This window comes from Charadrius vociferus, unplaced genomic scaffold, assembly GCF_000708025.1.
Source record: "Charadrius vociferus isolate BGI_N301 unplaced genomic scaffold, ASM70802v2 scaffold370, whole genome shotgun sequence".
Taxonomy (NCBI): domain Eukaryota; kingdom Metazoa; phylum Chordata; class Aves; order Charadriiformes; family Charadriidae; genus Charadrius; species Charadrius vociferus.
The window spans coordinates 3,770,040-3,792,292 of NW_009646744.1; the positions used below are offsets into that span (position 1 = coordinate 3,770,040).

The window sequence follows — 22,253 nt, forward strand, 5'->3', positions numbered from 1 at the left end:
CATAGTTTATGGTGTCACAAACAGAAAACTGCAAACCAGGCACCCAAAATCCCCAGGTACTGGCAGAACATGTTTCACTTCTGCTTCTTGTCTTGGCTAGATAAAAGTTTTGTTAGACAGCAGACTGTCTAGGCCAAACCCCACCACCCATCGGTGCCCAGCACTGACCAAGTGCTCTGTGGGGTCAGCATTTACATCTGAGAGAGTCTACATGGAGATTCAGAAAAGACAGAGAGGCAGTTTGAAGTCAACCTGAAAAACACCTCTGATGACTTGCTAAAGACATCGGCCACTGAAATAGCAGCTTAACACAACGCTGATATCATATTGCTCTATTCACTGCATATGGACCCAAAGTGAACCATTCTGCATGGTTCTTCTTCTCCTGTAAACTATAAGAGGTCTGGCTGGTATTTTGCTACTTTAAATGCTTTATCTCTGATTACCTTTCGAAAAATGACAGCTCATTCTTTACTGATGGGACAAAAAGACAAATTTTAAAGCAGAAGGAAAAGCTGTGGTGCTCTGGTACAGAAAGTACATGTTTTGTATCCTGTAACTGAGACTCTTCTTCAGTTTATTGTTCAGAGGAAAAAGAAAAGGTGAGCAGCAGACAACAGAAAAGGGCAATTTCTTAATGGTAAAATTACAGCACCACCGGATCCCATGGAGGAGTTTTATAATAAAAGATTAAACTTCTTTATTTCATATTGTTTTTCGGGGTGATTGAATTTAGAATGTGACTATCTTTAATCACAAAGAAAGATCATTAAAAGGCAAAATAACTGAAAGGAAAGATGAAAAATAAATATATTGCTAATGCAGCCGATTGCATTAGTGGAACGGAGTGTTTCATTTATGAGTTTTGTGGGTGAATAGATGTTCTTAGGAGCGAAATGTAAAACCTTCCACTACTTCAAAAAGCGGAACTTTCTGGAGGTGAGGGGGAGGATGAAGGGGGTAGAAAGAGGAAGAGAGGAGGAAAGCAGAGGCTACTGGGGCTTCGTGGCCGCTGTTGCCCCTGCCTGGCAGGGTGGCCATGGACCATGTCTGGCAGCTGCCCCATTGCCCTGCTTTGGCCCTTTCGGCTGCAACCAGCAGTACAACCACCAATATTCAGTCTGTAGTTTTATTGGGACTGAAAAGTAGAGAAAATCCTAACTGTGCTTTCATCCTCACTATCTATGAAACGATGATCAAATCAGGAATTTAATGGACTCTTTTCTAGACGTTTGCATAATAAAAAAACCCGTTACCGTGAGTTTAAATGATCAGTTCATTGTTAGTGCAGAATGAAATACAGTTACACAGTAATTAGGATTGCTGTGGAATAGCGCATTTCCTTCTATAACAGCACATTAGCAGCTATTTAAAATGTGCCTCTTCAGATGAATCAGGCTTTGGGGCCTGCATTTCTCAAAAATTAAAAAACAGAAAATGAGATTTTACCCCTTCCACTGAATAAATCAATCCAAGTGAAGAAATTCGATTGGTACTTTTAACTTCCTTTGTCTTTAGAATATTTTCCTGGAAGTGTTAACATTTTACTATGCTTTCTTTTAAGCTGCTTTCAAAAAAAGTAAGCTCTGAAAACAGATAACCTATAAATTGTCAGTCCTAGTCCTGAGCATTTGAAGTTTAAAGTGGATGTGATGACAGGAGCATTGCAAGGAGGCATTTCCTAATGCCCAGTGTTTGTGTTTGTGCTGATGAAGGGCTTATTATCTCCCTGGCAAAAGGATAGAAAGATGAAGTGGAAGGAAGCTAGACAGAGAATTGATTCCCCTTGTAAATTTTATTTTCAGATATGATGAATTCAACAGCAATTGTAGCAACTTGTGGAAAAGAAAATTACACTGGTGGATGTGCAGACGTCTGAGATGAAGGACCAAAGCAACAGCCAGGCTTCCTCCTGCTCTTGTAATTGTTCACCGCATTATGAGAATTGATTCAGACAGAGAAATTCAGTTGTCCCTGGCAATGAGACAGTCAAAGATTTTTGCTGGTTGTTTCAGAGAATTCATCAGACATTTTAATCTGTCGGTTGTTTCACTCTGTCTGGGAACAGCTACAATGAAAATACAAATATAGGAAAATTGAGAAGGAAGTGCCATAAAACCCAGTTCATTGGAACAATTTATTTTGTGTAGGGCCATAAAGATTGGCAGCATGCCATAGAGCCTTGATGGTGTTCGTCTTACTTTGATTATTACAAAAAAAACGAGGGAAAAATAAGATCAGGATAAGAAAGAGAAGAGCATGAATGGGTTTTGATCTGTTATTTGCTTACAGCAAGCAGTACAGTTTGTCATTATGTCGGCTCCATCAGATATTAATGAAATACTCAGTGACCCTTGGACAATGCCAACCCTCTCTCTATCAAAATTTCAGAAACTGATCTTAGATCTCATCAGAGACCTTACAGAGCCATTTGACTTTCTCTCTTCTCTGATAACAGGCACTGACACAAAGTTAAAGATTACACTAATGCTTTGCTTAGTGTCACAGGCACAGAAAAGAACAGAGTTTGAGACAAAAGCTTCACGACAGAATTCTTCAGAGTGTAATGAAAAATAGTGATGTGGTATATTCAATTTCAGAGGCCTAAATGGTGCAATACATTTTCAAAGTTCCCATTAAATGTTATTTCCCTTCCTTCAGCACTGGAAAATGAGGCTAGGAGGCTTTTAGGGGCAAACTGTGGCTGCTGCATCCCAGAAAGAGAAGAAAGGCAGAAAGCATTGCCACAAGACCAGTGTGGCCGGGGATGTGCAAGAGGGCAAGACATCGCTGATTGAAATGGAAGCACTGGCAGCGGAGGGGATTGCGTGAGCCCAAAAAGAGCCATTTAAAAGCATTAAGTGCTTTATCTCATGGGCAGAGTGAGTCCCCTCCAAGCTGATAAAGGTAATGCATCAGGATCTGGGAGCTCAGGCAAAATGCTTTCCGATGCTTCTGCATTCAGAAACCACAGTGGCAGCTTTTCTGGTCCCATGGCACAGGGACCCCAGTAGATGGCGGTGGTTTTTCCTTATACCTCTGTGATTTAGGAAGGAAATTGTACTTCCCTCCAGCCTATCAGTTACACATTTTTTTTAAATTAAAAAAGGCTAAAAATAAAATAAAATAAAATAAAACCACACATCAATCTGAAGAGCCAGCTCAAATAATGAAGCTGCCAAAGTGGTTTTTTTAAGAGCTACTGAAAAACACAGGAAAGTATTGACACCTCTGAAAGCTGCTGTTCTATGCTACAGGGGATTAAATGTGAGATGAATATTTGTCTAGAATATGGAAAAAAATTCTCAAAGCCTTCAGTGGGAATTCAAAGGACCCAAAGGAACTCTTTTACACATAGAAATAAGGAGAATGTTTTAGAGACCACTGCAGATACCACATTGAACAATAACTTTTCCACATTGCCATCTAATTTGATGTATGACAGCTCTTTCTTGTAGCTTATCATGTATATGCATTGTGGGAAAGCACTTTACAGCCCTCATGACAGAGTGAGATTTTTTTTCCTCAGTATACTTGTTCAAAAATACATGAGTTTCACTACGCAGCCAATAAAGTACCTTTATAGATCTGTAACTGTATAGGAAGTTACTTGTGATAGAAAACACTGTAATAGAGAGACTTTCTTTCTTTATTTTCTGTTATATTGGACAGAGAAAGAGTCTGAGATGAGGACTCCAGTTACTGGTGCTGTTCAGTATTAGCACTGCGGTTGCCCAAGCTGTCAGTGGTTTGGCACTGTTTAAACCCCTTTTACAAAACATCCCATGGTCCCTACCTGAAGGGCATCTCTCCTACCCTGTGGTGCATAACAGATAAGTTACAGCCAGGTGAAAAAAATCCAGGAAATTCTTGAGTGTCAGACAACGCTCACACATCAAACAGAAAAATAATAACAATAAAAAAATAGCTATCTTGGACAGAAAAATGCTGCCAGCAGAAATAAGGAAACTTATGGCAAGATAGGTAAAAGGCAGAGGTCAGCCTCAGACAATTGGAATTAACCACGCAGAAAAAATCCCCACCAGTATCTTTTTTGTTACTGAAATAATTCTAATTCCCTTATGAGTGCAGAAATCTACCATTGAGGCAAAAGAATGAGCCACTCAGACAGGCTCATCTTGCTTTGCTAATGCTCCCTACGCTAAATAGCCTGGGGCTGAGGTAGGAAGGAAAAACTCATCAGTGAACCACACTAAAAACCTGCATGTCAAAACTAACAACGCAACCTTGTGACTTTAACTTTCCTGCTTTCACAGAGATACTCCTGTCGTGTCCTCTCCAGCTCATTCCTTTGCTGTAAGCCTTATAACAAACGCTGGCAAACCTCAGCAAACAAAAGCTGCAATTTGGATGAGCAGCGGTGTGTTTAATCAGTGAATAGAGCTAGAAAAGGAGCTGCATAAATAGATTTTCAGGAGAACATTGGTAATATCAAGAGACACTGGCAGGCGCAGGGATGAGCCATTTTTCTTTCCATCATGTAGCTGCGCTCATGCCCTTCGAACAACCTTTTGGGGTTCATTATTAAACATTTGTCTTTTGATGTAGCTCATCGCTTCTGCAAGCCTACAATTGATTAACACATTTTAAGCTGCAGCACCTGCTCACAGGAACCCCTGGTTGGGTGCGTAATGCTTCAAATGCCGGAGATCCTAGCGAAAAAGCCAAAAGCGTTTTGATGACTCATTTGAGTCAATCGTCACGCTGTGCCGCTGAATTTCAAGGGAAAATGAGGGGGGCATCAAGTGGGATGCGTGTGTGGCTTTTCCCGTTTTGCTGGGGATGTCACCAGCAGCAGCGGTCCCGCAGGGATCCACGGGTGGGAAAAACCAGGTGGGATCCAAACCACGCAGATTGTGTGCTCTGAAAAGATGGAGGTACCTCAGTATTGTTAAGAAGACCTCACGACACACCTGACAGACAAACGCAGGCTGAGCTGAGCTCGCCGTGCCGGTGTTCCCAGCAGGACCTGATGTGGAAGGTGAGTTGGCATTCGCTCGGCAGCGGTGCTGTGCTGGAGCAAAACCAGAGGCGGGGAGGGATGGAAAGCTGGGCTTGTCCCTCTCCACTTCTGTGTAGGCAATGTCATCTTTCTTCTCACAAAACCCTCATCAAAGGAGATATGAAATCATCCCTTTTCAGCAGGTTGCTGAAGATGCTCCGGGAGTACCAGCAAACATCAGCAGGGGTGGAAGAAACTCAGGGAAAGGTGGAAGCAGGATATTACTGCTGTTCCCTGAAGGATAAAAGTTATACTGCCATTTCACCAAAAAGGATCAGATTAATTAAAGGGTAAACACACGCCCATGACAGGAGAAAAAGGCAATGAAAATATTAAACCAAAAGATAATAACTTTGCTTTTAAAACACTTCTCATTTTTGAAGGTTCCTTCAATATTTTAAGCATTTTTAAGTCTCAAAGCCTAGAAAAAGAATCTGGATTTATACTAAATAAAATAATTTGCTTGCATTGAAACATACTTTTGTTGAAAAACAAAACAAAACCAAACCCAGAAAAAATTCAAAAATGCATCAGAACAGGTTTTCGATTCTGTAAAAGACCCACCTACTTGCAGGGTCGTTTCACCCGCAGCAGAGCAGGAGATGAAAAAGCTCAGTGGAACCTCCTAAAGCTTGCTAGGAAACACACAGCCCAGGAAAAGGCCAACATATGCATATGCCTTTTCTTATCTTCACCTTGTACTCTGTTCTGTGAACCTCCAAGTGAACAAAGAGACCTTTGTTTTGAAGAAACTGTTCTGAGACACCTTAACAGAAGCAGGTGGGATACACTACTTTTATTTCATAACCCAGAGTGCGGAAAAAAATCTGCCTTTAGCAAGTGGTTGTGCTATTAAACTATGACAAATGAGGTTGTCAGAAGGTAAATACAGCTGGAACTTGGCTCACTGTTTGCTGTTGTGCCTGATAAGGGGTGCAAGTAAAACTGTGGAAAGCTTAAGAAAGAAATAGAAAACTACTTGCCCTATTATTTACAAATTAAAAATAATGAGTAAAGTTCCAATCCAATGTCCATGCTGTGAGACTGTGACCTTTTCACAAAAGAGACCTGCTCTAGTTATAGTTAAATTTTATCTATGGCCACAGGCCGAGTTTTTAAAACACCTTGCACCAGAGTAACCTTACAAAGGGGAGTAAGTCAGCAGGTCCAAATTCCTTCATCCAGAAGCAAAGAAAGAATTTCATGGAACTCCATTCAGCTTGGACGAAAGAAAATTCAACTGATCGAGATGAGTTGTGATGGGATCTGATCGCAGCGTAAAAATAAACATTACATGAGAAAAGGTCCTCTGAGATATTGCAGTTGCTGCAGACACACGGAGAACACGAAGCAGAGAAACGTCCCTGCCCTGAGGATTTCTGCAGCTTTCCCTCTGTCCCTGCGGTTCATTTGACTGTCTAATGGCATCACACACATATTCATGAGGTTCTTGCTCATCCTGTAGATGATCATTATGACAGTCTTGGTGAATATTCAGACCTGATAACTGGAATCTAACATCAGCGTTTGTAAACCTGGTAGCAAAGGGAAAAGGCTTATGTTTGCAGGCAGAGGCCAGATGAGCCAGAACGATCAGGACAAAATGAAAACAAATTGTGCAACCTCACTCTCTGAGTTACTTTCAAGGCATAAAACTAGGAGTATTTGTTACAGTTTTAGTAATAAATTACACCTTTGTAAAACCTTTCACATGCACCTTTCTTAACCAAAAAATCTTTCTTATTAGAGCCACTTCACCGTGGGCAAACCCTTGCCTCAAATCCCCAGATAGTCACATATTCCCAGGTTTTATGGAAATCAAATCTGGATCCGCTTGCTGGTTGAGCTGAGTTATCTCATCCAAAATTCTGACTTTGAACACTTTAAAACCCTAGCATAGCTGCTGTTTACAACCACATCTCTTTCCTGTGACTCAGTCCGCTCCACAAAAGCAAGTGTGTTGTTTAGGATAGAGATCTGCTCTCAGTTAAGTCAGCGAGTACATTAACAGGATCTCACTTTGCAAAGGTGAGAAGAAGACAGAACCAAGGCAGTGAAGGTCGTCCCAGCATCCCAGTGCTTGTGGAATTGCCCCAAACCACCCGTGTGGCGTAGCTCTGCAAGGGAGATGGCATGGTCCCATTAGAATGAACAACGTGGATGGAAACAGGATTTGACCAGGCACCAGAATGTTGAACAGGCACAAAATAAAACCCAATAAAAACAAATTAGTCTAATAGAAAACAAAAATAATGGGGTAAATGAAACTGCCAGAACCATTTCAAATGCAATTCGCCTATTGACAGAAATGCTCTCCAGTGCTGAGTGAAAACACAAAATTAATGATCCTCTTAGTAGTGGAAGAAATGGAGGGGGAATTTTTTTTTTTTGGTCATTCTGTTATGTTTTCAATTCATGTGATATTAAGTCTAATATATTTGAGGTATATAACTAGAAATGTAGAGTTTACAAAAATTCTTTAATTGGTTCAGTTTAATCCTTGTTCTGCCTAAAATTTCTTTATAATTTCACCTCCCTGAGACAGGGACAGAGGCTCTTTTTTTGTGCTAAGCACTCTTCTATAGGGCAGTGAGTAAGGTGGTTGGCTCTTGAGCAAACTTCTGTTTCATATTCCAGGGGGCTGCATGTTTTCTGAAGAGATTTATTGCTAATGCCTGTTTTCTCCTCTTTTTACATATATGAATAAATCTTATCACTGAATTATGTATCTGAAAACAAGCAAATGAATTGGAAGTCCCAGCCTCTAACATTCCAGGGTTTTCATATCTGCGCAGAACCAAAACCACTTGGAAAACCATATTATTTAATTATTCATCTGAAAACATGCCGCAATAAGAAGCTACCAGACAACAAGTTCCCTTTGGCATCTATAAAAAAACCAACCACAGTGGATACAGAAGGAGAAATTTAAAATGCTATAGCCTCTTCCTCCCCCAGGAGAGTCAGTAAACTACTTTTCCTTGGCTACGTGGTAAGGAAAGGCTGGGCTGGTACTCAAACTCTGATGCCTCCAGTGTAGATGGCTTCACTCCCAGCAGACCTGGTGGGGAGAAAGACTCACTCATAGAATGAGACTTCTCTCACCATGAGGTATAGAGTCCCAAAAATGTACTCAAATGTGGACATCTACAGGTGTGGGACAAGAACCCCATGTAGGAGAGCTGCGCACTGGGTCAGTACCCATGCAGACACCCAAATTTGAACACCACTTAGGAAAATTCCCTCAGTAACTTGAAGTACTGAATCTTATAATTTTTCGAGGGATTGTACTCATCCCCATCTGACTTTCCATCCAAAATGCGCTTTAGCAGATCTACTCCCTAAGGGGAGATAGATGAAGCCAAAATTGGGGGCAACTAAGGTCAGGTTTATAGCAGGCCATATTAATTGCTGTTTTCTAAGAGAATTTTATTATTAATAAAGGTAATTTTAAGTCCTTTCATCTATGATGGGCATCCATGCAACAGATTTCATGCATTCCCATGCTCTCTTGTCAATGTCTTGATGGACATCCAAGACCCTGTGGTGCTTTGCAAATGGAAACAATGAAGTCTGCATATTACAGTAAATTGGGAATATTGCAAACACCACTCAGGATGGAGAAATGATTCATTCAACCCTTGAGAGGATGGATGTATGGGCAGGAAATCACAAAATGAGATTCATCTTGGAAAATAAAAGAAATTAAAACATCTGGGCAAAAGGAAATCATCAGAACCACGCATTTTAGCGGGAGGAAGGAACCTTACTAATGAAATACTCAGCGACATAGAAACACTTTCTGTGTGGAAGGGAAGTAACTCCTTCCCTTTCCAATCTCTGACAAAATGTCTGTAATATGCAATTAAAAATGTAAAAAGAAAAATTACACGGATAAGCTTAAAAGTCTGAAATGACCACAGTGTTTCTACTGTTCACAAAGAAATTAAATTACGTTTGTACAGTATTGACTGGCTTTCCAGTGATGGAGACAAGAGACACTTTTCATCCCACCACCACAGTCCAAGCCATCAATGACTCCACAAGACCTCATTTAAGTATTCCTGAAACTAAAGAGTGGGAAAAAATTAACCAGGGATTACAGAAACAAAATCAAAAAGCCAACTTCCTGAGAGCCTTTTTTCTTGAGGAGTTCTCCTTGAGGCTTCACATTTAGATGGTAAAACATAACCCTGTCCTCCTTCAAGTCATATCTGTGCATGTTACAACCATTGGGGTACAGAAAGATCAATGTTCATCCCGTGGGAAATTCTGAAGCTTAATTTTGTTCCAAAGAAGGAGAAACTGCAGCAAGAGAGATTTTCAGTGACTTAGCTCTGAAAGCTGTGGTGCTGAAACTTTTCATTTGGGTTACTGAAATGTAGTTTTCCATTTGTGTTAAGGCTCGTGCACAGGCTGCATGCGAGGCGGTGGGCGGTGTGCCCCAGAGTGCCCTCTCCGCCTTTCCCCTGCTGCATTCCCTCACCCAGGCACGGCTTTGCAGGAATTTGCAGGATAACTGCAATTTGAGAGCTCACAGAGCCATAGCTGCCTACCACGGCGCCTGGCACAGATATACTCTTTGCTCTCCAAAGAGACGAGTTTCGGAGCTTCTTGTCACCCCTGGGTTTATTCTGCCCTCAGTTCTCCAGCTTATTTTCTTGTGCTTCTCTTGCAAACACCAAGCTTTTCCAGTTAACTTTCCTAAGGACGTGCCAGCTCAGCCCGTGTTTTGGGGCAGTGTCTTGTTACTGCACATTTTGGGGGGCAGAGCTGTCTCCTCAGCAGCAGGAGGACTGGTTCTTTTGCCCATTCAGGGACTAACCTTCTCTAGCTTCCCTGTGGGGTGGAAATGCTGCAGGTGGGGCTCCATTCAATGGTCAGAAGGACCCTGGAAAGCATTTCAGGCACAAGATATTTTGCAGGGTAAAACCACATCCTCTGAGCACCTGAATGGGGAGCACAGGTTGTTGCAGGAGTTGACGCGAGCTGGGACTTCTCATGCCCTTGAGTATCTGAGTCGCATGACCAATGCAGTGAAAAAATATAATCTAATGCAGCCATGAGTATTCTGTTCGGAGCATCCTCCATATGTTAATTATTAATAATACAGTTATGAGAAAAGTTCCTGTTCCAGCTCTCTATTAAATAGGATTTACACAGCCATCTGGTGTTCTGTTTAATTCTTATTAATTTTTTTTTCAAACCCAATTTGTGTGTCTTACTGTTAATTAAATTAAAACTCGTGAAAGAGAAAGGTGCTCTGGCCTTGTGATGGCTATGAACTGAGCTGCTGAGAAAACAGAGGTGAGCACTCAACATTTGGAATTAAAAGAATACAGCAATGATAATTCTGACATTGGGAAAGAAGGAGAATGAATGTCACCTCCTACATAGAAGCAACAGCTTTAGACCCAAAGGTAAATGTCGACATATAAGCCCCTTGTCAACATTAAAGGATGACAAGAAAGGAGCATAACAGTACCGATGAAAATGAGAACAGAAAATATGAAGGGCTCTGTAAAGCTGATATACACCAGTAAAACGGTTTTGTTGTGGTACTTCAAAACCTGCATTTTCTCACTATTGGCTGTCCAAGGGAAGAGTCCAAGAAAGAGTTCTCCCAGCCTCTGTACCTATGCCTCTCACAGGTAGAAATCACACCCAGGCTTAATTAGAAATGAGTTCACACACAGGGTAAACCAGTGCTGCCTTTATATTTCCAGTATCTGATTGGAAAAAAAAAATTGTTTAATTGTTTCAGGGGAAAAAACCAAACCATTCTACAACTCTCAGTCAAGAACACGAAGTAAACTCTCACTTAGATGTTGAAGCCTGCATGAAGAACAGCTGAGAGTATCCTTGGCTGAAGAAGCTCAAGATCAGTTTAATTCTATTTCCTTGGAACCAGAACTCTGATTTAGTGACTCAAGCTACTTTTGGCTATAATCCACCATAAACATCCAACAAAAATAACTCCTGTTTCACCTTTATGCTGTTTTTAATTTTGCCATTTCCATGAGTAGCTGCTGAACTTCGACACGGCATTTGCTCTCGCACCACGACGGTTCCCCAGCCCTCTCCTACAGTATCCAAAGAAACCCCCTGAACAGCCTTGCTCCAGCATCAGCAGCATGTTCTGTTGCTCTTCCTCCCAACCTTTCCTCTCCCTTTGCCTGAGGCCCTGCACATCTGGAGGAGAAAGAAATCTGTTCTTGACTGGAGTATGCAAATGTGAAGCATAGCTGAAGAATGTCAGGGGAGGCAACAGCAAATTTTTAACAATCCCATAACATGGGCTAAAAGTCCATTTCTTGGAAAGCATCCAGGACTCAGTAAATGCTCAAAGGCTTGCAAATTGTTTGTTTTGCTCTTGACAAACTGTTCCCATTGTAATAATTTTCGCAGAATCATGAATCATTAAGATGGCTAATTTAAAGGGAGAAATGACTCTGGAAATCTTGAACGGGGGACATATGAGTGCAGTTTTCCAAGAATCCTGGGGTACGGAGTGATTATTTAGTTCTTTCAGGAAACGTAGAGATGAGAGTAATACACTATTTTTAAAGACCACTTTGTAAATTACTGTAATTTTAGCTTTCTCCTTGCTGTGAAATATGTACAAGTAGAGTTTCCTAATTCTTCCATGACCTTCTATATAAAGTCCTTCAATTATATTAGAGCCTTAAACTTGCTTTCTTGCCAGCATCTCATACATGTTAGTAGCATGCTTTGCAGAAAAAAAAGGAAAAATAGAGACAGACAATTGAAATCTGCAACTTTTGATGCTTTCTTTACTGACTTTCCAAGATTCATCTAAGATTTTGTAAATTAAGAAGAAAAAAAAAAAAAAGATATTTGTCAATTAAAACCACGTCCTTTCAGTTGAACTGCTTTTCTGGAGTAGCAAATGGGTGAGGTAACAGGGAACTCTAATGGGAAGCACAAAAGAAAAAGTACAGAGAAAGATCATTTAGGTGGTAGACATGAACCTGTTGTGGGTACCAGTTGCAGGTTTACCGAGCAGAGGAGGTAAGAAGGCTTCAGAACCGCTTTTAGCCCTGGTGTGCAGACAAGGTTTTCCTGCATTGACAGAGTGTGGTCAATGAACAGGTCAGCAAACAGACCTCCCATTCCGCTCAAGGCCAGGTTGCCCACGGACTTGGGGATTTTCAAGCAGGAATTTGCCTTTCAAAAACAGAAGCACGAGAAGTACAGTGTTCTGGGCTAAAAGCTACCACCGGGTTGATGGCTGAGTTCCCTGCTGTGCAGGCATGACACGCACCATACACCCAAGAGAGGTGCAGCCTCTACCTCCAAACAAGCGTGACTATCAGGGAACACAATTGCTAACTTAGAGATGAAGAAGATACTATGTTGCAACCAAAAGTAACACCTACAATTTAAACTGCATATATAGCCGGAATTGCATCCCTAAAATTTTCAGATGCGCACACAGGAAGAAAAAGACAAAAGATGGCAGAGTGGATGTAAATCCATAAAATGCAATGTGATGGTTCTTAATTTTGAAATTTTGCTCTCTCTGCCTCCTGCTGGCCTTTGAGGGGGGAGGACAACTCCAGGAGGGCTATGAGTTAGGATGGGGATGGGAGAAGCTGGTAGACCAGCTGCTACTATTAAAGAAAAATACTGTGGCTGTGGTGACTGCACTGTGTGAGCACAATGAAGTAACAGAGAAATTTAAAAGAACAGGGAAGGTTTTAAAAGTTTTTGCAAAGGCCTGATGAAGCTCTACAGATGCAATTACTCTCCTGCCTGAGGATGGGAGCCCTTGACGTCTTTCCCAGACTCTGGAAATAAAAGTGTGATAAAATGCAGAGTGCATCAGCAGCTGTAAAAATAAAATTGTGGGTATGAAATAATAATTTGCAATATAAATTGTTCTCTGCAAATTTTCATCAAAGAAAGCCTACTGTAGGTACTTAGAGTACTAATATCAAAATGTGAATTAAGATGCTAATGGTAGAACTAGATTTAAAAAAAGACTAATCAAATACGTCTTAAAATTTCAGATGCAAATGAAAATATTTGGTCTGGATACTAACTTAATTATAAAGAAACCCAAACATAACAACTAGCACCTCTTATTTTATTTTCTCAGACCATTATGGAGTCCCTGAAGTTGTCTCCTGTAAGATTCTTCTTGCTGTTCATGGGAAAGAACACATATAAAATACTTCAGGAGCTCTATACTCATTTAAGGAAGCACATCTTTATTTCTTTGGCCCACCTAGAGCTTGCTGAGCTGGGTAACACAAAACTGACTATCTGAATATTGATGCTAATGAGAAAGGTGGGGAGGTTTTGGCAGCAGGGGTGGCAGGTACAGTTGTAGTCCCTTCGTTAGTCCTACCCTCCAAGCTAAACTTCCAGGACAAAAAATAGCAGCAAACACAACTATTTCTGTGTCATTCCAGTTCTAGGGTGCAGTTATAAACTAGAAAGGTCTCCACGTCCCTGGGACTGTTTCTGGGTGAGTTAGAGCCACCCACGTCTCAGCACCCGGGCTTGGCCTGGGCAGGCAGCACTGTCGGTCCAAGTGATGGGGCTCGGTGGTTTTGGTGCTGTGGGTGGGAAGTCACTTGGTGCACCCGCCTCGCGCTGCCTTTCACACTTGGAGGGCCACATGCGATCGCGCTTACGCCTATGACTGATTGCTTTAGCTTTGAAAAAGTGACTTGAACTTTACAGAGTCTGCCCAAGAATTGATTTGTCAAATATGTGTAATAACTCACCCTCCATCTCACCCCTCTCTGTTACACGATTTTCTTAAAATGAAAATAGATTTCAAAGCACAGAGTTTTGATACATAAGCCTAAATATCTCTCAACTGGATAAAAAACATGTACCTGAAAACCATTGCCTCTTAAGGAAATCGTTACTGTGTTACCATAACACAATCTCTTTTTTCAGCAAGTGTGATAAATATCAGCCTATTATCATAAGTCACTGCCAATAACCAAAGCCATTTATCTGAGTATGTCTCTGCCTCCCACAAATGAAACTATCTTACTTTTGAGTTAGCAGTTAAACGCTTATTTAAGTGTAAACATATACTGCCTGCTGAAAAGAATATTCTGAAAAGTGCTAACCTGAGAGTCGACATGAGGTTGACAAATGCTCATGTTTATGCTCCGTAATTAGTTTAACAGTTATTATCAGTGAGTAACAGGTTGCTGCGATCCAGAGGATGCTCAGCTTTCCTGGGAGTAGGAAGATATTTATAAGCAAAGAGACTAACTGTATATGACCCACCACAGATGCTTTAGGTCAGCGTTCACGTATCAGGGAAAGGTGCACATATATAAAATGTAAGAAATGGAGGAAATGTTCCTCTGAAACCGACTAAGCTCAGATGAGTGTGCTCAAAGCAGCACAATAACTAACAGCATTTCAGCTCTGGCTAATGGTCTTGGTGTCTAAAGGATGACACAAATATTTAGAAGACTAAACAAGTAAAATAGCGCAGAAGACTTCATGCATTGAAAAGGCTTGAGGTTCTGACCACCTTCATGATAATTCTCAGACCACAAGTCACTGGGAACTCTTCCTTGGTGATGAGCTATCAGTGTATCTTAGATGAGTTCATTTCCTGAAAGGTCACCAGAGCAAGTTTGGCCTCCTGTTACCAAAGCAACAGTTTCAATAACCAAACTTGACCCAGCTTGTTGAAAGGCATCTAACTAACAATGAGCTGAGATGTTATGCTCAGTTTTGGTGATGAAACAATGCAGAGACACAAAATCCTAGGAGGAAATATTTGGCGCTGTACCATGTGCTCCTGCATGAAAGCCATTCATTTCAAATAAGAGTTTTAAGATGCTCCTTAATTAATAGCTTTCATAACAGGAAGAGACCTCCTCTGGCCAACACAGCAACACAGTCAAGAGGCAAACTGAAGCAGGTGGTGAGTTTGGGAGGGAAAAGAGAGAGCAGATGTTAGCTTGAAAATTTGGAACGCTCTCTGAGTCCCATAGCAGGAGCCCAGTTTCCATCAATGCATATTGTAGGAGCAATTAATTGGGACCACCCAGGCCTAGGATTTGCCAGAATCAAATTTTCCATTCACACAACATACTTCCGTAAAGCAGAATGTTTGTTTAAAATACTTCTGAAAGTCCATCAGTATGTTTTTCCTTAAAATATACATCTTCCTTTTGTTTTGTAGATTTGACGGAAATCTGAACCCTTAGAGTGTGGATCTGGAGCTTCAGGGGAGTGGAAGCTGGGGATCAATCACTTTTTAGCAATGTTTATCTTCATTCATATTCTTTCAAAAAAAATATCAAAATTTGTAGTTAATCAGAAACTGATTTTTGAGGTTTTGATCTAATTCTGAAAAAAATCATAGGATCATATAATTATTTAGGTTGGAAAAGACCTTTAAGATCATCAAGTCCAACTGTTAAATTTACAAATTACAATATTACAACACTCCTTTTTTTTTAAATTTAAATTCCACTTTCCATCACATTGCAGTGAAGGATCTTTACTATGACAAAAGAGTTTTGTATATGTTCTTTCTGTAACGTTACAGAAAAGGTAACATTTTTGATGGTTACAAGTGGATTTGGAGACTAAAATGAGATGTGAATCAGAGCTGAGTGGTCAGGGAGCATTTGAGACCAAACAAGTGAGACTGGAGACTTGGTCTGTTGACTTCAGCCAGGCTGTAGAGTTCAGCTATTTCCTCACTCTAAGCAGAAGATTTAGTTTGAAGGAAAGACAGATGGCTTGGGAATGGTGAGGATCTGGACTAAATTCTCTGCTTTTATAATATGTGGCCAAATATGCCACAGCATCTGCTAGGTTCATCCCTTGCCTTCATGTAAATTACAGTGCAGGAAGGAAGACCCTCAGTTTGGTATGGTGACAACTTTTGGTCCCTGATGAAGTCCTCAGTGATTCATAGTCATGACCTGCACATGAACCACGGTGCACTATGGGCAGTCCCTTGGGCCTTCTACACATTCACGTCTATCACTTTAAAATAAATGCCATACCTGCTGCAATGTGTCCTTTGCAAATACTCTTCTCCACATTAAAGCATGTGAGAAAATGCAAATCAGGCCATAAAACATTAAAATTCTAGGGATAGTCCTGGTCCCACTGAAATCTATTTTTCATTTATTATTTTCCAGGTGACATGAAGGAAGCATAATTTAGATGTGGCGATGTATCCGCCAGGGACCGAAAAAGAAAAAAAGCTTACCTTTTTGACCTCGTATTTAATAGCGAGTTTAATCCTGCTCAGACTTGGCCGGTGGTGTTCAGGGCACAGATGTATGTTCACATCTCCATTGAGAATTGCCTCTACTTCTTCGGTGTCTCTACACAGGTCCAGCACCCCCACGACAAAGTCTTTGCATTGCATAGATAGCTTCCTATAGTCATTCTAAGGGAAAACAAAGAAACACAAGTTATTTAATCTTGCAATTGAAAGCACACCTCAAAAAAAACAAACAGAAAACCCAAGAGAGCGCAATTGTGAGGAGGGTTGCTTCTGCAGAACTACTGGCTGGAGTAGTAAGAAAGCACTTGATTTCACCCGGGACATAGCTACCCTTTCACAAATACACATGAACTGCTCCAGGTTTAATTAGAAATATTTCTATCAGCAACATAGCTTACATTATAATAGAGCATGCCTTACAGATCAACAAGTAAATAATTTATAGAGAAATTTTTATTTTAAGCAATCACTTGACCTCTCCTCTCTGTGTGGCATATCTTCTAGGAACGTGAAAAGATGGCCAAACCAAGGTCCTTCCAATGGGTTAGAACTTACAACAAGTTTTAAAATTTAGGTTCTTTGGTAGTAATTCTTTCTTTGGTAACTGTCAAGGAGTTTCAGGCTGGTACGACAAGTTGCAGCATCACACACAGATGTGTCCAAATAAATTATATACTTATAATGCAAATTTCAGTTTCAAATTTATTACCTGACAATTTGGTTAAACAGTCCCAAAAGAGCATCCAGAGAATAATTTTTGACATAATACTTCTCCAGGAAATGGGACTTCAGAAACTCAACATGATCTCCTATGAAATAATTTCACCTTACAAACCCAAATTACACTTAGGGGAAAAGAGATAGCATGTAGCTGATTTGATAGAAGGCTAGAAGAGCAATTTCACTGCCTTAAATTAAATTGTGATTGATTTTCACATGCTCACACTTAAAAAATGAGGAAAATGCCACCATCTGAGTAAATGCAGTAAATTAGAACACAATTATGGCTACCATTAATATCCTAACAAAATGGTGATATTAAAGACTTGATGCAACAAATAGAAATAATAAGCATAAGACAAGCTCTTACTGACTTGAGAGATCTTTTCAAATTAGGTTTGATGAGTTAATTAAATTCAGCAGCTTATCTAATTAAGCCAGCAGCCAAAAAAAGAAAATAGTTAAACCTGGCTTTGATGAAATGATAAGAGTAACCTGGCTTTGTACTCTTACATTTTCTAAATTATTAATTCTAACACTTACACATAGCAACATATTAGCTTTCCTTGTTAGGCAAAGATCTCAAAGCACTGTGCAAACATTCATTAATTAGGTAGAGCGGCACTATCTAAAATATTGTGTTACTAGAGGTGGCAACAATTCTTTGGACAGTTTTTCCGCTTCAGAACTGAGATGCTCTTGATAACGAATATTTTTTAAACAAGTTGGTTTAATGACTTTTTCATTGGTTTGAGGTTGCTTCTAACATGTCTGTGTGTCCCAGCTTTGCTTACTATGCTCTTCTGTATACTGAAGACTACGAGGAGCTTCTTTACTCAGCGCACAAAAATTCAATAGTCACAGGGAACCAGAAGCCCTTCAGGGCTGGGATTAGAGTATTCTGCAGAAATAAGAAGATGTCCTTTCTCATAGGTGTTTAGGAGAAAGGATTGAGGAGGAGAGATGGGGAATAATCTGTATTTTAGTGGTGACACCTGCAAAGTGGAGCTTATATCTTGACATCCTCTATCATGACATATCTATCAAAAAGGTTGAAATCTGGGTTTCCCTTTTCCTCCTTGAGTGCTGTAGTCAGACAGCATGTTCTAATCAGGGTGTTTGTAAATGGTGATCAGCAAGAACTTCAAATCTTCATTAAAAGGAGACATAATATAACAACAAGCAGGTATTTATCTCTGGTAGAGCAGGTGCATGCACCATTGCAGAAATTGGGGCACCGAGGTTTCTATAAACATGCCAATTTAGTGCACTAAGATTTAAGACATCCTCAAGGTTCAGGCATAAAAGGACTGTATATTTGCATCTAAATCTAATACCTAAGTATTTTGTGAATACAGGGTTTATAGAGCAAATGTTATCAAATATGGGGTGAAGTAAGGTCTAAAATGTAAATCAAAGACAGATTGTACTTTATGGATTCAAAGTGCTCCTCTCTAATCAATTCCACGCTTTAATCTTCACCATACCAAGATGAATTTCAACAAACAGAAAGCTGGTCTGTTCACTAAGAGAGTAGATGCCCAAACATAAATATCAGCCTTGAAATAACTGCAGGAATTGTGAAGGATGGCAAATAGAGATAGATCTGAAAACAGAAGTAGTCTTGAGAATGAAATGCCGAACCGCCACAGCTGATGGAGGCATGTAATTGGCCCAGCAGGTCTAAAAAAAACCAGGGGGTGAGAACTCTGCTAAGCTTTAATACCATTCTATACATACTGTGTGCGAAGTTCACAAGCTTATCTCTTAGCCGGCACATTTTAGGTAGTTCTCGTCACCATTTCCACATCATCAGAACAACTAGTGTGTATTAGTTCAGATTATTTTTCCTCTTCTGCTTTCTTTAAGGAAAGCAGTTTAGTTAGCAACTAGAAATGTTCTTCTAAAGCAACTGTAAATGGCAGACTCCCAGCTGGCAAACACCATCAAGACCCAACTTTATTCACATCTCCAAGCCTAATGTTTTTATTGGTTCTGTACATTTTCAGAGACTAGGAATGATTTTTTCTGTTCGAACTTATTTATTCCAATTTTTAAGTAGACACAAGCAGCAACACAATCTACCCAAGATATAGCCTGTATAAAAAATAAATAAAATAAAATAAAATAAATAAATAAAATGCTTTCCAGCCAATCTACAGCCAGTCAGGAGAGCAGTTTACTGCTCTCAGGAGACATTGCTCACGTGTCAAGACAAGCCTCAGTGATCGCTGAACCTGCTGTGTCCTCTGACGATCCCTTTTACAAAAGCATTTGTCATCTTTGTTCTGGCTGCCTTAATGCTCACAGTCAGCACAGAAAATCCTATTCAGGCTGACGGTGAGAACACAGCCACTCAGTGACTCTCCTAACGTCAGTGTCTTTCCCCTTGCAAGCACAGATTATTGAAGGTATCTTTACTAAAAACTGAGATTAGCAGGAGACTGACAGCCAAGCTTCTCCTGCCCCTGGCTTGCATGGGGTAGCTTTGATGACACATGCAGAGATGACCTACCTGCATATAAAATACTGAACTGCAGGTCACGAGGCACAGTGAAAAACGCGAAGCCAAGAAGGTTTACAAGCGGCATGCAAGCTATACTGTGTATGTGCCAGTGCTGTATAAATTGACTGTATTTCACACATTTGGAAGTATCTGAGATCCTGCACAAAGGAGTGCTGTGACAGCGGTAGGACTCGCTTTTACGTAGGACAGAAAGCTGCGACCCCAGGGCAAGGGTTAGCCGGGGTGGAAGAGTCAGGAGGAAGAGGTGGAGGAGAACCAGAACACATTTCCAGTTATTTTTTGTTACACCAAGGTCTTTTAAGATCAGAGCCCTGAGGACTCCTGGTGACTCCGCGAGGAGGCTGCTACTGTGTCTTGGGGTGCAAAGAGCCAGTCCTCACTCCACCTTTGCCTCCACCGGCTGGGTTTAACCCCCAGACCAGGCACTGCATGGTCCTCCCGGTCTAAATACATTTCTGGGGGGAACCAGGCAGTGGGTTGCAAGCGGGGGTCCTCCCTCCCATCGCAACAAGAAACTCATGGCTGGAGGTGTGAAGCCCAGCTCAGTCCTCTTGGCAGCGTTGCAAAAGCAGACACAGGCAATGACAATAACCCAAACCTTCCGGAGTACGCCGACTAGCTACCACATTATAGAAGTTTGAGGAGTATGGGGTTCATAAAGCAGGTGGATCTTCACAGTAATGAAAACCGCAAATCATACATGAGGGGTGCTGGGGTCTCATCCTGACAAGCTGAGCACTCTCAAGCCTCAGGGAGGAAAGTGAAGGATACAACTGAGTACACAAAAGAGCCAGTCTGCTTCAAATAACATGCGGGACAGTATTTTATTTCTTATCGAGACAGAAGGCAGAGAAGGATGAGGATAATGCTTAAGAATGTTACAATATCATTTTTTAAAAACTAGAACATAATAAAAGGATTCCAAATTAGTCATTTCCTGCTTCTTCTAACACTGTTGTGCATGTGGAGTTAAAAATGTCTAATTTTGCTCTTTTAAAAAGGCTGATGGTACTTGTCATTCACTGCAATATCTCTGAGTACCCTATTATTATCTGTTGATTATGTTCTAAATGAACTCTGTCATGTCTCCACATCTGTTCAAAACCACCCGGATTTCTTCAGAAAAGAGCTGTTTCATGTCATAGGGATACAATCCGAGTAAAAAGTTAAAAGAAACGAGAGAAAGTAAGGCCAGCAAGCTATCTTGGCTAGTTAATGAAAAAACCAGCTATTTCAAAAGCAATTGCAATCAAGGATTGAAAAGGGACTTCGTCGTCTATGGGATCCTACCTCTGAAATACCAGCATTGCAGGTGCACCTTGGACGGAACACAGAGAAGTCTGCCCTCGGTGCTGCAACATATAGTGAGCAAATCTGAGATTTGCTGAACCCTCAGCACAGATGAGCTTTCACCAGAAACTGAAGTGGGACCAATGGTTCAGAAAATCAGAGAATCAATCCATTTTGTATGCAATTAGAAACATCTTCCAGCTCAAAATTGCTTCTGAGCCTTCTGCCTTCCCAGTCCCAGGTTCAGGAACACACTTGGATTTAAGTTTAAGTCCTGTTGATGCCGTTGAAATACTTACAAGCATGTGTTTCAGTGAAGCACTGAAACAATCTTCTTTTGAGCTTTGGAAATTTCAAAGTGGGATAAGTTTCTCAATCAACCTGCAGTGTTTTTGGTTGTAATCATTGTAGATTATTCACTGCGCAGTTGTTACTGGAAATGGGGCCACAGACCTACAGGGCAGCGCATGACACACAAATGCAGAACAACCTGTGCAAGTGCTCTATGCATGGAAATCACTCCATATGTCACCATTTAGGATATATAATTAAAGCCACTCTAATAACTGCTTCCAGATAACATCCATAAAGAACAAGGCAGGAATCACAACCCATCACTAGATATTTCAACCAGAGATAATTCCAAGATTCACCATTTTTACTGCTGTCCTGTGTACAGCCACTTGTTTGTTAGCCTGTACTAAAGCTTCAGAGTCAGAGTTGTGCTCAGAAAGATACTATCACAGGGGAGTTCCCCTTTGAATATATAACCACGTATCTGTCTCAGAATGATATAATCTACAGACCTTTTTCTAGAAAAAAAAATGGAGCCTAATGCTGCTTATCAATACGCATGTTTTTTTCCAAATAAAAGGAGGAAAAGGGGAACAGACAAAGGATGACAGCTACATATTAAAGCCACCATTTCTCAAGGGCTCATATCTGCCTTATAAATCTGCTCCACTGGAATTAGAGAACTTCAACACAAATCCAGGATTTCTGGAACCAATGGAGATGAATGTCCAGCATCTGTGACTGGGGCTGTCATAGCACCAGAAAGGCTCTGCGCGCTCTCAGTGCATTCACAGATCGACTGCATGGCGCAAATCCTCTGAATGCCACCTCCCGTCTGTGAGCAATGCAGGAGCTGTGTACTTGGCGGTAAATCTGGCATTTCTGGGTAGCATTAAATTTGCTGTGCAAATGAAAGCTGTAGGTACGTTGCACAGAGCCTCTCTTTGTGTTTCCTTGAAGCTCTTGGCTCTTTGTGTTTAATCTACATCACACATACACATATCATGGAGAGAAATACTGCATTGCATTGCTCAGATTCTCATTTTGAGGAGAAGCAGCAGAAAAGAAATAAAACGTAGAAGTAAAGAAAATGCCCCCAAATAAAAATGGTTGTAGAAAGAAAACAAAGGTAAGAGAAAGGAGGG

At 40.7% G+C, this 22,253-nt stretch overlaps 1 protein-coding gene across 1 annotated transcript in view; it reads right to left on the reverse strand.

The window, feature by feature from the left end:
* The window catches only part of TRPC7 (transient receptor potential cation channel, subfamily C, member 7), a 71,758-nt gene that overhangs the window by 32,026 nt on the left and 17,479 nt on the right, over positions 1-22,253 (reverse strand). The window contains exon 2 of the mRNA XM_009891082.1: positions 16,257-16,439. Within this exon, the coding sequence (XP_009889384.1) occupies positions 16,257-16,439 (183 nt within the window). The remainder of the gene's footprint in view (positions 1-16,256; positions 16,440-22,253) is intronic.